Raw genomic sequence first — 16,276 nt, 5'->3', positions numbered from 1 at the left:
TCTCACATGCGTTCAAGTCTTCAGAAGAAGGAATTTTCCTCCACACAAGATCAGATGGCAGGTTGTTCAACCTTGCCCGTCTTAGAGCGAAGACCAAAGTTCAGAAAGTCCTCATCAGGGAACTCCTCTTTGCTGACGATGCTGCATTAACATCCCACACAGAAGAGTGTCTGCAGGATTGCGGCTGCCTGCAACGAATTTGGCCTAACCTTCAGCCTCAAGAAAACAAACATCATGGGACAGGATGTCAGAAATGCTCCATCCATCAATATTGGCGAACACGCTCTGGAAGTGGTTCAAGAGTTCACCTACCTAGGCTCAACTATCACCAGTAACCTGTCTCTCGATGCAGAAATCAACAAGTGCATGGGAAAGGCGTCCGCTGCTATGTCCAGACTGGCCAAGAGAGTGTGGGTAAATGGCACACTGACACGGAACACAAAAGTCCGAGTGTATCAAGCCTGTGTCCTCAGTACCTTGCTCTACGGTAGCGAGGCTTGGACAATGTATGTCAACCAAGAGCGACGTCTCAATTCATTCAATCTTCGCTGACTCCGGAGAATCCTTGGCAACAGGTGGCAGGACCTCATCTCCAACGCAGAAGTCCTCGAGGCGGCCAACATCCCCAGCATATGCACCCTACTGAGCCAGCGGTGCTTGAGATGGCTTGGCCATGTGAGCCGCATGGAAGATGGCAGGATCCCCAAGGACACATTGTACAATGAGCTTGTCACTGGTATCAGAACCACCGGCCGTCCATGTCTCCGCTTTAAAGACATCTGCAAACGCGACATGAAGTCCTGTGACATTGATCACAAGTCGTGGGAGTCAGTTGCCAGTGATCGCCAGAGCTGGCGGACAGCCATAAAGGCGGGGCTAAAGAGTGGCGAGTCGAAGAGACTTAGCAGTTGGCAGGAAAAAAGACAGAGGCGCAAGGGGAGAGCCAACTGTGTAACAGCCCCGACAACCAATTTTATCTGCAACGCCTGTGGAAGAGCCTGTCACTCTAGAATTGGCTTTTATAGCCACTCCAGGCACTGCTCCACGAACCACTGACCACCTCCAGGCGCTTACCCATTGTCTCTCGAGACAAGGAGGCCAAAGAAGGAGAAGAATACTGCAGTCTCCACAGCAATGCGATGCCAGCTTTTCTCCATGAGACTAGGTTCCCCTGTTGAGGGCTGCATGTTTCAAACTGTTCTCAACACCTTGAGTCAAACTTTAGCTCAAAGAAATTAAAAGCACAGAATCACTTCAAACCATTCCAAGATAACAATGAGCTGAATTTCCTCAGGGGCTTCTCCCACTGTAGGTTCAGTGGTGGTTCTGTGGAGATGCCTTTTATGTAGTTACTTTCCGAGTAGGTGATTCCATTTAGCCACCTTCAGAGGTCCCCCACTATCATCAATGCCTGTATCCCTCCGAATTGCTTCACTCCTCCTGAAGCTGCTGACTGCACTGGACATAGCAAAGACCCTGATAGTACTGAAGACCAGTGCTCTCCTATCCAGTTGTTTCAGGACAGCTATGAAACTGGTTTCTACCTGATAATTTGGAAGCCTAGGTATCTCCTATTCTCAAGATGCCGAACAAATCTAACACTGCCAATTACAGTCCTAATGGCTTCCTCACATGTTTTATTGGCTACAAAATTCCATGTACGATTGGATTGCACCTGTAACAAAGTGGAAATGGAAGTATGCCATTATGAAGTGTGACATGCAGAATCTGACAGATGTGTGCTGTCGGTAAGGCTTTATTGACACGGCAGAAAAACGTTTAAAATAAGGGAGTTAAGATTTAATAATAGCGAATAACAGAAATGTCACTTGTAAACCTGCACTAATATCACAGATAGTGAAATACTCACCGCCATGGCGTCAAACAAATGGAACGCAGCACAGAGTGGGAAAACTTCTGCAACTACATGAACAATTTCTCTGGAAGGTGAAAAAGAGAGATATCATAGAGTTTTCAGATGATTCTGAATCCATTTTGTAAATGTGTAATGATGAGTTTTGATGTTTGTAGAATTTAGTTTTACTAACTTGTCATTGGTGAAGATATAAGCCACCACATTCCTTATTGCTCCAATTATCACTGCATTTACTAATGAGATGCACCCTGTAGAAATAAGATTAAAGTGTGAAGGATTCACATCAAATAATCTACTTAAAGTTCCAGAGAACCTTTGTAAAGAAAATTGCAGTTCCCTGTTTCTTTTTACCCTCCCCTTTTCCAACATATGACTTTCCCCACCACCCACTCGCCATTGGTTCTGGTCCCGTCCTCACTCATTGTCCACACCCACGCTCTGGATACCCATCAGGAGCAGGAACCGTGAACGATTTTCCCCTCCTTAATCCAGTTGAGGCCAATCACAGAACTCTAAGTGGCATCCCAGCTGAGATCAGCAAACGCAGCACAGACGGGCGGCACAGTGGCGCAGTGGTTAGCACCGCAGTTTCACAGCTCTAGCGACCCGGGTTTGGTTCTGGGTACTGCCTGTGCGGTGTTTGCAAGTTCTCCCTGTGACCCTGTGGGTTTCTGCCAGGTGCTCCGGTTTCCTCCCACAGCCAAAGGCTTACAGGTTGATAGATAAATTGGCCATTGTAAATTGCCCCTAGTGTAGGTTGGTGGTAGGAGAAGGGTGGGGATGTGGTAGGGAATATGGGATTAATGTAGGATTAGTATAAATGTATGGTTGTTGGTCGGCACAGACTCGGTGGGCCGAAGGGCCTGTTTCAGTGCTGCATCACTCTATGACTAGGCATCAAACATGGGATCTCCCAATAGATTAAAATATAAAATAACAAAAATTGCAGGAAAAACTCAACAGACCAGGCAGCCTCTGTGGAGAGAGAAACAGAATTAATGGGCTGGAATTTATGGGCTCCCTTAAGGTGGGAACAGAGGCGGGGTGGGGGGGGCCTATAGAATCGCAATGGGTGACAGGGGTGGAGGGCCTGTCGTCACCTGTCATCAAGTGATCTTGTCAGGGGTGGGATAGGCCAACAATGGCCTTCCTGCCCAGAGGACAATTGAGGCCCTTAACTGGCCTATTAACAGCCACTTTAGGGCCTCTTCCTGCCACTGCTGGGATCTAACCAGCAGAGGGGGGTGGGCACCTTGCAAAATGAGGTGCACTCCCTGCAGGCTTGAGGGGGGCAGCCCTCTGCTGTGGGCAATTTGTGGCCCACGGTGGACACCTGCCGGCAACACCTTCATCTCCATGGATCCTCGTCCCCCTGGACTTCATAGCCAGACCCCCACCCCTCGCTGGACCTTCTGGATTGGCCCTAGCGACTGTGTTTCACTTACCTGGGTTCCAGTGGTGGGCCTTGGCATTGGGCACCACTTCTGATGGCGCTATCGATTAGCCAGCAGTTCTTGGAGGTGGGATCCCTGTCTTTAAAGGAACGGAGAACCCGGCATTGAAAACTTTGCCTCCGGGACAACAGAGATTTGCACTGAGGGAGGGCACAAAAACACCTAGGTGCTGTTTCCCCCCCAGCGCCAGGAGCCCCGCCACATTCACAAGATACAGCCCAAAGTTTCAGGTCATTGACCTATTGTCTTTCTCTCCTCTCTCTGGCCTCCTTATCTCGAGAGACAATGGGTAAGTGCCTAGAGGTGGTCAGTGGTGTGTGGAGCAGCGCCTGGAGTGGCTATAAAGGCCAATTCTAGAGTGACAGACTCTTCCACAGGTGCTGCAGATAAAACTGGTTGCCAGGGCTGTTACACAGTTGGCTCTCTCCTTGCGCTTCTGTCTTTTTACCTGCCAACAACTAAGTCTCTTCGACTCGCCATGCTTTAGCCCCGCCTTTATGGCTGTCCGCCAGCTCTGGCGATCACTGGCAACTGACTCCCACGACTTGTGATTAATGTCACAGGACTTCATGTCCCGTTTGCAGACGTCTTTAAAGTGGAGACATGGACGGCCGGTGGGTCTGATACCAGTGACGAGCTCGCTGTACAATGTGTCCTTGGGGATCCTGCCATCTTCCATGCGGCTCACATAGCCAAGCCATCTCAAGCACCGCTGATTCAGTAGGGTGTAAATGCTGGGGATGTTGGCCGCCTTGAGGACTTTTGCGTTGGAGATAAGGTCCTGCCACCTGTTGCCAAGTATTCTCCAGAGGCAGGGAAGATGGAATGAATTGAGATGTCGCTCTTGGCTGACATACATTGTCCAGGCCTCGCTGCCATAGAGCAAGGTACTGAGGACACAGGCTTGATACACGCGGATTTTCTGTTCCTTGTCAATGCACCATTTTCCCACACTCTCTTGCCCAGTCTGGACATAGCAGCAGACACCTTTCCCTTGTGCTTGTTAATTTCTGCATCGAGAGACAGGTTACAGGTGATAGTTGAGCCTAGGTAGGTGAACTCTTGAACCACTTCCAGAGTGTGGTCGCTGATATTGATAGATGGAGCATTTCTGTCCCACGATGTTCATTTTCTTGAGGCTGATGGTTAGGTCAAATTGTCAGACCTATTGTCAGAACTGGCAAAAATTAGAGTTGTCACAGGGTTTGAAGCAGGTCCAGAGCAGGGGAAGGGGAGGACAGAATGAAAGGGAAGGTCTGTGATAGGGTGAGAGGCAGGAGCGATTAAATGACAAAAGAGTGATAGAGCAAGGCAAAAGGGGGTGGTGGAAGGAGAAGGAAAGAAACAGAAGAATGCTCTCGAGGACCTGTAAATGGCAACAGCAGAACCATTACCAACATCTGCTGTCCAAAAAAACTGGGAGCAGAGGTTATGATCTGAGTAACTGTTGATGTTGAGTCTGGAAGGCTGTAAAGTGCATGAGCGAAAGCTGAGGTGCTGTTCCTCAAGCATTTGTTGAGCTTCATAAAGGGATCTAACGGTAATCAGAATTTCCGAACATAACATCCTGCAGGTCACAGGATAATGTACATTCGCAATTCTGACAGGAGGAGACAGGATTTACACAGTTATCCAGGTTTAACAGTGACTGCCTTTAGCTTTCCTGATGGCTCAGCTGGTAAAGGCAATGAGTTATTGGGCTGAATATACAGGGAATTTTTTTTTTTATTATTCATTCATGGGATGTGGGCGTCGCAGGCCAGGCCAGCATTTATTGCCCATCCCTAATTGCCCTTGAACTGAGTGGCTTGCTAGGCCATTACGAGGGCATGTAAGAGTCAACCACATTGCTGTGGGTCTGGAGTCACATGTAGGCCAGACCAGGTAAGGACAGCAGATTTCCTTCCCGAAAGGACATTAGTGAACCAGATGGGTTTTTACAACAATCGACAATGGTTTCACAGCCATCATTAGACTAGTTTTAAATTCCATATTTATTAATTGAATTCAAATTCCACCTTCTGCTGTGGTGGAATTCGAACCCATGTCCCCAGAGCAATATCTGGGTCTCTGGGTGGCTCGTCCAAAGACAATACCAGTACGCCACCGCCGCCCAGCATTAACCCCAGTCTGTTCTCAATCAGGTGATCTGAGCTGGGGGGGCGTTGCTGGATCTTGTGCTCATCCAGAAGGCGGGTTTTATGGCGGAGGGGCCGCGAATCGGAGCAGAATCACCCGCCAGGGAACCCAACTCCAGAATTCCGGGTTCTGATCTTCCTAGGGTCAGGATAAGCCAATGACGGCCTTCCCACCCAGAAGCCAATTGAGGCTCTTAAGTGGTCTATTAAGGGCCTCTTCCTGCCGCCGCTGCAATCTTCCCAGTGGCACGGTGGGCCTCTGCCACGCAGAGAGGTTGCCTTGTAAAGCACGGCACCTTCCCTGTAGTCTTGGTGGGGAGGGTCCCTCCTTCGTGGGCAATTTGTAGCCTATGGAGGGCCCCCCGCAGGAACAACTGTACCTCCCGGACTCCCCTCCCCCTGGACTGAACAACCATCCCCCAACTCCCTCGCTGGGGCCTTGCGGACAGGCCCCTGCGACCCCGCCTCACCTACCTTTGTTCCGGGGTTCCACCGCTGGGCCTGGGTCCGGGGTCTCTGCAGTACCGGCAGCGGGCCACCGCTCCCTGTGGCAATGCCGATGCTGCTGAGCTGCCAGCCCTGTGTTTTGCCGACAACTCATGCAAGTGAGATCCCCATCCCTATAAAGTCTTTAAAGGAGAAGGGGATCCCACCTCCTTAAAGCTTGACTCCAAAAGACCGGAGGATCACCCCGGGGAGCTGAGAAAATGCAGATGTGGGGTGCCCCCCGCCTTTTTGTCCTGGTGCTGGGACACCCCCCCCCCCCCCCCACCCCCCCCCCACTCCTGCACAAAATCCAGCCTGGGGAGTGGGGAGGGGGGAACTGGATGGGGGGAGGCGTAGGAAAGGTGGTAGAAGTTATACAATTGGCCTCAGTCCCCCTGAATAAAGGAGGGGAAAATCATCCAGGGTTTCGTCCCCTGATGATCCAGACATCTTTAGCTGCTTCATCAATAGCTTTCCCTCCACCACAGGATCAGAAGTGGAGTTGTTTGCTGACCATTTTTCCAGTATGTAACTCTATTTACAACTCCATCAATAATGAAGCAGCCTACAGAAGGCTCTAGATAACACCCAGGCTTGGGCTGATAAATGGCAATTAATATTTGTACCACGTACGTGCTAGGTTAATCACCAACAAGAGAAAGTCCAGTCATCTTCACCATCACTACCATTGATGAGTGTTTCATCAGCATCTTCATGGGGAGTCACCCTTGCCCAGAAACCTAACTTGACCAGCCATAGCTACAAGAACAGGACAGAGACGAGGTAGTTTGATCACCAAAAGCCTCTCCGCCAACTACAAAGGCACAAGTTTGGGGTGTGATAGAATACTCACCATTTGCCTGGTATAGCCACAACAACACCATCCAATACTTGATTGCTCCCCTGCCATTGGACTCAATATTCTCCCCTTCACTGATTCCGCATTATGGCTGTAATGTGTATGATCTACAGGAGGCAGAAACCTGCTAACAGCATCTCCATCCCTTGTGACTACTGTCACAGAGAAGGAGAAGAGTGGCAATGTAATAGAAGCATCCAACTCTCATACCATGCTGCCTTGAACATATATTATCATTCTTTCATTGTCACTGGGTCAGAATCCTGGAATTCTCTGCCTACCACCATTGTGGAAGCACCATCACCATAAGGGCAGCAGCGGATCTAGAAGGAGACCCACCACCGCCATCTTCTCAGGACAACCAGGAATAGGCAATAAATGCAGCATTGCCGGCATTAGCACAGCATGAAAATTAATAGAATTTTTTTAAAACCCCAGTGGAAATGCCATGTGTATAGATATCAGGCTAGGACAGAATCAGGCTGGGCTGTGATAACTCTTGCAGTCAAATAGCCTATCAACAATCACTGTCTAGGCTCAAATGACCAATAGGGAAGGTCACAGCAGATCCCGGCACCCAGGGAGGGATATCCCAATGAGGAGCCAAACCCCTTCAGGAGGGTTTTAAAGGGGAGAACATTGGAGACATAGTGAGGGTTCTTTGGCCTCCTTATCTCGAGAGACAATGGGTAAGCGCCTGGAGGTGGTCAGTGATGTGTGGAGCAGCACCTGGACTGGCTATAAAGGCCAATTCTAGAGTGACAGGCTCTTACACAGGTGCTGCAGAAAAATTTGTTTGTCGGGGCTGTTACACAGTTGGCTCTCCCCTTGCGCTTTTGTCTTTTTTTCCTGCCAACTGCTAAGTCTCTTTGACTCGCCACACTTTAGCCCTGCCTTTATGACTGCCCGCTCTGGCGAACGCTGGCAACTGACTCCCACGACTTGTGATCAATGTCACAGGACTTCATGTCGCGTTTGCAGACGTCTTTGAAGCGGAGACATGGACGGCCGGTGGGTCTGATACCAGTGGCGAGCTCGCTGTACAATGTGTCCTTGGGGATCCTGCCATCTTCCATGCGGCTCACATGGCCAAGCCATCTCAAGCGCCGCTGACTCAGTAGTGTGTATAAGCTGGGGATGTTGGCCGCCTCGAGGACTTCTGTGTTAGAGATACGGTCCTGCCACCTGATGCCAAGTATTCTCCGGAGGCAGCGAAGATGGAATGAATTGAGACGTCGCTCTTTGCTGACATACGTTGTCCAGGCCTCGCTGCCATAGAGCAAGGTACTGAGGACATTGTTTACATTGTTTAAATAACAACAGCTTTAGTCAATGAGTTTATTGGACTCACCAATGCAGTATATAGCAACTTTAGCAGAGTTTACGGCCTGCTCTGGATTTCCGGCACCTAGCGCATTACCCACAAGGACAGATGCAGCCACACCGTATCCCATAGCAATCTGCAGGAGAAAGAACATAAACAGTTACATGTATGTCATTCTCTACTCAGGAATAAAAACGAATAATGTCAGTCGCCTGACAGAGACTGGCACAGTGCCTAAGCAGGTGGCAGCCTAGCTGTCCATGATGGCGGCACACGAATGTTACTGCATGCGTCTAATCTGGAGTGACCTTGTTACAGTCAACACTGACAGATGAGTGCCCATTGACTGAGATGCAGCCATTCCTCTTAGAAACATAGAAAACAATAGCAGGAGTAGGCCATTCGGCCCTTTAGGCCTGCTCCGCCATTCAAAAAAGATCATGGCTGATCGTCTAATTGAGTACCCTGTTCCCGCTTTTTCCCCATATCCTTTGATCCCTTTGGCATTTAAGAAATATTTCTATCTCCTTCTTGAATATGTTTAATGATTTGGCCTCCACTGCCTTCTGCGGTAGAGAATTCCACTGGTTCACCACCCTCTGAGTGAAGAAATTTCTCCTCATCTCGGTTCTAAATGGCATACCCTGTATTCTGAGACTGTGACCCCTGGTTCTGGACACCCCAACCATCGGGAAGATCCTCCCTGCATCTAGCCTGTCTAGTCCTGTTAGAATTTTATAGGTTTCTATGAGACTGTCTCTCATTCTTCTAAACCCTAGCCCCATCTCTCCTCATACTTCAATCCTGCCATCCCAGGAATCAGCCTAGCAAATCTTCTTTGCACTCCCTACATGGCAAGAACATCCTTCCTCAGATAAGGAGACCAAAACTGCACACAATACTCCAGATGTGGTCTCACCAAGGCCCTGTATAACTGCAGTAAAACATCCTTGCTCCTGTACTCAAATCCCCTTGCAATGAAGGCCAATATATCATTCACCTTCCTAACTGCTTGCTGCACCTAAATGCTTGCTTTCAGTGACTGGTGTAGAAGGACATCCAGGTCTCGTTGCACCTCCCCTTTCCCAATCTATCACCATTCAGATAATAATCTGCCTTTCTGTTTTTACAACCAGAGTGGATAACCTCACATTTATCCACGTTATACTGCATCTGCCATGCATTTGCCCACTCACCCAACTTGTCCAAATCACATTGGAGCCTCTTTGCATCCCCCTCACAGCTCACCTACACCCCACCCCCCCAGCTTTGTGTCATCTGCAAACTTGGAAATGTTACATTTAGTTCCCTCACCCAAGTCCTTAATATATATTGTGAAGAGCTGGGGCCCAAGCACTGATCCCTGCGGTACCCCACTAGTCTCTGCCTGCCACCTGGAAAAAGACTAGTTTATTCCTACTCTTTGTTTCCTGTCTGTCAACCAATTCTCAATCCATGCCGGTATATTACCCCCAATCTCATGTGCTTTAATTTTGTACACTAGCTTCTTATGTAGGACCTTATCAAAAGCTTTTTGAAAATCCAAATACACCACATCCACTGGTTCTCCCTAATCTATTCTACTAGTTACATCCTCAAAAAACTCCAGTAGATTTGTTAAGCATGATTTCCCTTTCGTAAACCCATGCTGACTTTGCCCAATCCCATTTATGTTTTCCAGATGTTCTGCTATCACATCCTTTATAATAGACTCCAGCATTTCCCCCACTACTGATGTAAGGCTAACTGGTCTGTAATTCCCTGTTTTTTCTCTCCCTCCTTTTGTAAATAGTGGGGTTACATTTACCATCCTCCAATCTGTAGGAACTGCTCCAGAGTCTACAAAATTTTGCAAGATAATCACTAATGCATCCACTATTTCCAGGGCCACTTCCTTTAGTACTCTGGGATGTAGATTATCAGGTCCTGGGGATTGGTCAGCCTTTAACCCCATTAATTTCCCGAGCACTTTTTTTTACTAATACTGATTTCCTTCAGTTCCTCCCTCTCATTAGACCCTTGGTTCCCTAACATTTCTGGGAGGTTATTTGTGTCCTCCTTTGTGAAGACAGAACCAAAGTATGTGTTTAATTGTTCCGCCATTTCTTTGTTCCCCATTATAATTTCCTCCATTTCTGACTGTAAGGGACCTACATTATTCTTCACTAATCTTCTTCTCTTCACATATTTATAGAAGCTTTTACAGTCAGTTTTTATGTTCCCCACAAGTTTACTCATACTCTATTTTCTGCCGCTTAATCAACCTCTTTGTCCTCCTTTGCTGAATTCTAAACTGCTGCCAATCCTCAGACTTGCTTCTTTTCCTGGCAATTTTATATGCCTCCTCTTTGGATCGAATACTATCCCTAATTTCTTTTGTAAGCCACGGTTGAGCCACCTTTCCGGTTTTATTTTTGCGCCAGACAGGAATGAATAATTGTTATAATTCATGCACACTTTCTTTAAATATTATCCATTGCCTATCCGCCGTCAACCCTTTTAGTAAAGTTCCCCAATCTACCATGGCCAATTCGCGCCTCATACTTTCATAGTTTCCTTTATTTAGATTCAGGACCCTAGTTTCGGATTCAACTACTTCACTCTCCATCTTAATGATAGGGTCTGCTGCAGTCTGACCCCATTGCCAATGACTGGCTGGGCATTTCCTTCTCCACCAACCTCATAGAGTCATAGAGCACAGAAACAGGCCCTTCGGCCCATCATGTCCATGCCAGCCATCAAGCACCTAACTATTCTAATCCCATATTCCTGCACTTGGCCCATGGCCTTGTATACTACGGTGTTTCAAGTGCTCATCTAAATGCTTCTTAAATGTTGTCAGGGTTCCTGCCTCAACCACCTCTTCAGACAGTGCGTTCCAAATTCCAACCACCCTCTGGGTGAAAAAATGTTTCCTCAAATCCCCTCTAAACCTCTTGCCCCTCACCTTAAATCTATGCCCCCTGGTTATTGACCCTTCTGCTAAGGAAAAAAGTTTCTTCCTATCTAACCTATCAGTGCTCCTCATAATTTTGTATACCTCAATCATGTCCCCCCTTCACTCAAAGGGTGTGAATCCAGAGGGTTGTGGATTCTCCAACATTGAATACATTTAAGGCTGGGGATAGACAGATTTTTGAACTCTCAGGGAATCATGGGATATGGTGAGCGGGCGGGTAAGTGGAGTTGAATGCTAAGATCAACCATGATTGTTTTGAATGGCAGAACAGGCTGGATGGGCCATATCGTCTACTCCTGTTCCTATTTCTTGTGTTCTTGTGGGTCAGCCTATCTGCAAGAAAACAAATCTGGTAATTCATTATTAAAGGTACAGGTGATGCTTGCCTACAGCATTTAACAGCTCCTGGAAATGTGAAGCCTGGATGAATTTTTACCAGTCTTTGAAATTGGCTTGATTTCTCTCTGCAGTTACACTCATTTGCCGAAATGTTTGATTCACCGCTTGAGTTGCATATTCAAGTGACTGCAGTGAGATGGAACTCCATGGAGCTCCAAACATTCACAATTAGCTTTTTTAAAAACTTACTTATGATGATACTGAAAGGTCTCTATATGCATGTTGAAACATTTTATTGTTTTGGTTTCAAAGAATTATTTAACGTATCAGAGAATGTTTATTGCTATTTTATCCATTGATTTATTTTTACTTTTGTATAAATTGTGTCTTATACAATTTTAATTATTAGTTTGAATATCTCTGCAAACTGCCCCATCTATTTTGCAGGATTGATTTCAAAATACTAAGAGCAACACAAAGCTGCATTTCAACAGAGACGACACTTCAAAAGTACTTCATTGGCTGTAACCCTTTTTTAACGTCCTGAGCTCATAGGAGGTGCCTTATAAAAACAAGCCTCTTTTCTTTCAAATACATTTATTTAACAATCATGACTGCAATTTTTTTATCCTCACACATTGCCATTTGTAAGCCCCTAAGGGAAGCAATACTTGGAGTACTCACCTTGACAGAACGTATAAGGTCATTCACCTGTTTGCAACACTGCGGCCAAGTTCTCCAGATGACCCCAGTGGGCTGCCCTTTCCTGTCATCCTTATATCGATGGAAGAGGAGGTTCTGGAATTGGTAGGGCAGCATGGCAGTCGTTCCATTGCAGCATTGAGACAGGGAGTGTGGTCGCAAGAAAGTGTGTCGCCTCATAACTGGGCCCAAGGAGTCATTTGTCGAACACAAGGGATGGTGCTTTGGTCTCCTGACCTCTTCTGAGATCTCTGCCCAGTCTTGCTTGGCCAGGTGAGGCAGTCTCCTCCTCCTGTACCTGGTGAAGAGGACCTCCTGCCTTTCCTGAGTAGCTTGGAGGAGAACCTGCAGGGAGTCATCACCGAACTGTGGGGCCATCCAGGGGATCTGCCTTCTGCCATGCCTACAACTGCCTTCTTCCTCAGGCCTTCAGTATGCCTGCCTCAGTCAACAATAGGGCTTCTCTGGCCGGTAGCATGTCAGAATCCATGAGAAAAGGCATCATCACCCTCATTTACAAGCAGAAGGGGGAGAGGGCAGAAATCAGAAATTGGCGGCCCATCTCACTGCTTAATGTTGATTACAAGATTCTGTCCAAAGTCATAGCCAGTCGAGTCAAGTCTGCTCTGGAGCTGGTGATTCACCCCGATCAGACCTGTACTGTACCCGGCAGGAAGATCTCTGATAGCCTCGCGCTACTCACGGATACGATCGCCTACGTACGGGACAGGAGGGTGGACACCTGCCTCATCAGCCTGGACCAGGAGAAGGCTTTTGACAGGATATCGCACACCTACATGATGGACGTGCTTTCCAAAATGGGGTTTGGGGAGGGAATCTGCAATTGGATCCAACTGCTCTACACAAACATCAGTAGCGCAGTGTCAATCAACGGGTGGGAATCTGAAAGTTTCCCGATCAAATCTGGAGTCAGACAGGGCTGTCCTCTGTCCCCGGTCTTGTTTGTTTGCTCTATTGAACCCTTTGCTGAGTCTATTAGGAAGGATGCGAGCATAAGAGGGGTGACAATCCCAGGCAGCAGAGGCACTCAGGTTAAAACCTCCCTGTACATGGATGACGTCGCCGTCTTCTGCTCGGATCCGCTGTCCGTGCGCAGACTGATGAGCATCTGCGACCAGTTCGAACTGGCCTCGGGAGCCAAAGTTAACCACGGCAAGAGCGAGGCCATGTTCTTTGGGAACTGGGCTGACCGATCCTTTGTCCCCTTCACCGTCAGGTCAGATTACCTGAAGGTGCTGGGGATATGGTTCGGAAGGGCCGGGGCGTGCACCAAAACATGGGAGGAGCGAGTAGCCAAGGTACGACAAAAGTTGGGCATGTGGGGGCAGCGATCTCTCTCCATTGTGGGTAAGAACCTGGTCATCAGGTGCGAGGCGCTCACGTTGTTGCTCTACGTGGCGCAGGTCTGGCCCATACCCCACTCCTGTGCCGTGGCAGTCACCCGAGCCATTTTCCGCTTCGTCTGGGGATCTAAAATGGACCGGGTCCGGAGGGACACGATGTTCAAATCTCTGGACATGGGCGGGAAAAATGTACCCAACGTGGCCCTCATCCTGATGACCACCTTCGTGTGCGGCTGCATCAAGCTATGTGTAGATCCCCAGTACGCAAACTCCAAGTGTCACTACGTGCTGAGGTTCCCGGTGTTGCGAAGGATGGGCCTGGTCACATTGCCGCGGAACGCACCATGCAGTTGGGCGGCGCCGTACCACCTATCCTTCGTGGAGCAGTTTCTGCGGAAAAACACCTTTGACCACCGGTCCATCAGGCAGTGGTCTGCACGGAATGTCCTCAAGGCCCTACGGGAAAAGGAAACGGTGGATCCTGTCGGATGGTTCCCCGAGCAGACCGTCAAAGTCATTTGGCGGAATGCCTCATCACCAGAACTTTCAAACAAGCACCAAGACGTAGCTTGGCTGATGGTGAGAAGGGCCCTCCCCGTCAGATCCTTCATGCACACCCGAAGTCTCGCCCCCTCCGCACAGTGCCCCCGCGTTGGCTGTGGTGGGGAAGAGACGGTCGCCCACCTCCTCCTGGAATGTGCCTTTGCAAAGCAGGTGTGGAAAGAGATGCAGTGGTTTTTGTCAAGGTTCATCCCAAGCAGCTCTGTAACACAGGAGTCTGTGCTCTACGGGCTGTTCCCAGGGACGCACACCGAGACAAACATCAACTGCTGCTGGAGGACTATCAATTCGGTGAAAGACGCCCTTTGGTCTGCCCGAAACTTGCTGGTATTCCAGCGCAAAGAGTTGTCCACCACCGAATGTTGCAGACTGGCACATTCCAAGGTCCAGGACTACGTGCTGAGGGACGCACTAAAGCTTGGGGCAGCCGCAGCAAAGGCTCAATGGGGAAAGACCACAGTGTAAGGTTCCCCCACCAAGCTGGACTGAGGGGCTGGATCAATGGGAAACCCCTCGAACTGTATCGTTAATATTCTCAATTGCTGTAAATGTAAAACTGTAATTGACATGACAATTGTGAAACGGAAGGGTTGGGAAGAAACACATGACAGTATTGAAGGAAACTGATCTCCCTTGCAATGTTTGTATTTTTTGGTGCTGTTTGGAAACTGTTTGGCAATGTAATTTTTACAGATTTTTATGAATAAAGTATATTTTGGAAATAAAAAAAAACAATAGGGCTTCTCTCATTGGCAGAACTGCACTGAGTTCAGTGGCTGCAAACACTGTGGTGGCTCCAAAGAGCAGCAGCTATATTCAAGGAGTGCTGGCAGCCCTTTAAATATGGCACCAGCACCTCCAGCAGCGTCACTTGATGCCAAGGCTGAGGATTTATTGCCCGCCTCCATTCCGGGACTGGTCAACCTTCATTCCTCCTGCCTGCTGGCAGTTAATTGGCCAGCCGGCAAGAGATTGCTTACCCCTGGTGAATGGACTTGTGAGCAGCAGTGGTACCCACTTCCAGTCCCTGTAGCAGGACCTGGGGCCTACCTGTAAAATGTGACGAAAGGGCAGAGAAATGGGATTATAGAAGATAGCTGCAGTTTAAGAGTTATCACCATTGCAGGCAAAATGGGCTGACTGGCCTCATTCTATGTTTAAATTTTAGTGATTCTTTAAGTATGTGGTTCACAGGTATGTGAACAGGTAATGTGGTATTATTGCAGGTGCATTTCGATTGTTCAGTTGCATGTGAGCTGAGCTGTAAAGGACCAGCTTACCTAGAATGGAATAGTCCTTTATTGTAAGTACAGTATTAAAAAAAAAAGGAGAATGTTTAACCTTTATGTAATTGTGTTAAAGTCCTATTCTTTAGTCAAACATGCTTTAGTCATGTAAGTCCTGAACTTGTACAGACTTTTCAGCCTTACCATGTACACTGTATTTATAATCTGATAAATAATGGACTGGGCACCAAGTTGAACTTCATTGATTAATCCTGTGAACAGGAAGGGAACAAACAGTACGTTAAACGTTATTAAAGCTGCTAATATTGAGAGAGAAAAATATATTTTGTAGAATTAACCTTTCAACAGAACCCAAACAAATGTTGTGTGCTTTTATTCTGGGGGGTGGATGCCAACCTCTAATTACCCTCCCCTCATTGTTCCCCACCCCCAGGATCTACATCTGAGAGGGTGAGGAGGTGACAAGGTTCCAGGGGCCTGCCAATGTCACTCAGGAGCTGTTGCCAGGATACAATAAGAATGGTGTGATAATGGCTTTCCCTCTGATTTCCTTTCCTCTGAGGAACAGATTTTGACCTCCAAGTCGCTACGTCCCATGACAGCCCATGTGAGATCAGCAACTCAGCAAAGTAAAGAACTGACCCTCACTCTCTGGTGCCACTGCTAAAAAAAAATTGTTTATTTCGGATTTGTGTGATTTAACGTAGGATGATAGGCATAGTCCAGGATATGCTACAGAGAAGGAACATGTTCATGGATTGAGATGACGTAGAATCATAGAATAGTGCAACACAGAAGGAGGCCATTTGGCCTGTTGTGCTCATGTTGATTCTTTGAAAGAGCTGTCTAATATAATCCCATCATAGACTGCAAGGGCAAAAATGATTCAAGGCAACGATACAGCCTTCTAAATATTACAATTAAAAATTCACACTCCTAGTGCAATGACAAAAAAATACAGGATGCT

At 47.8% G+C, this 16,276-nt stretch overlaps 2 protein-coding genes across 2 annotated transcripts in view; one reads left to right on the top strand and one right to left on the bottom strand.

Moving 5' to 3' along the window:
- nxn (nucleoredoxin) overlaps positions 1–16,276 on the top strand; it is a 312,185-nt gene that overhangs the window by 32,119 nt on the left and 263,790 nt on the right. The window lies entirely within an intron of this gene.
- LOC137346784 (multidrug and toxin extrusion protein 1-like) overlaps positions 1–16,276 on the bottom strand; it is a 59,400-nt gene that overhangs the window by 16,951 nt on the left and 26,173 nt on the right. Inside the window, exons 10-13 of the mRNA XM_068010627.1 lie at positions 15,493–15,560; positions 8,165–8,273; positions 2,049–2,124; positions 1,871–1,940 (exon numbers count right to left, since the gene is read on the bottom strand). Of these exons, the coding sequence (XP_067866728.1) occupies positions 1,871–1,940; positions 2,049–2,124; positions 8,165–8,273; positions 15,493–15,560 (323 nt within the window). The remainder of the gene's footprint in view (positions 1–1,870; positions 1,941–2,048; positions 2,125–8,164; positions 8,274–15,492; positions 15,561–16,276) is intronic.

This window comes from Heterodontus francisci, chromosome 30 (genome assembly GCF_036365525.1).
Source record: "Heterodontus francisci isolate sHetFra1 chromosome 30, sHetFra1.hap1, whole genome shotgun sequence".
Taxonomy (NCBI): Eukaryota; Metazoa; Chordata; class Chondrichthyes; order Heterodontiformes; family Heterodontidae; genus Heterodontus; species Heterodontus francisci.
This window is presented reverse-complemented; position numbering and strand designations above follow the sequence as displayed.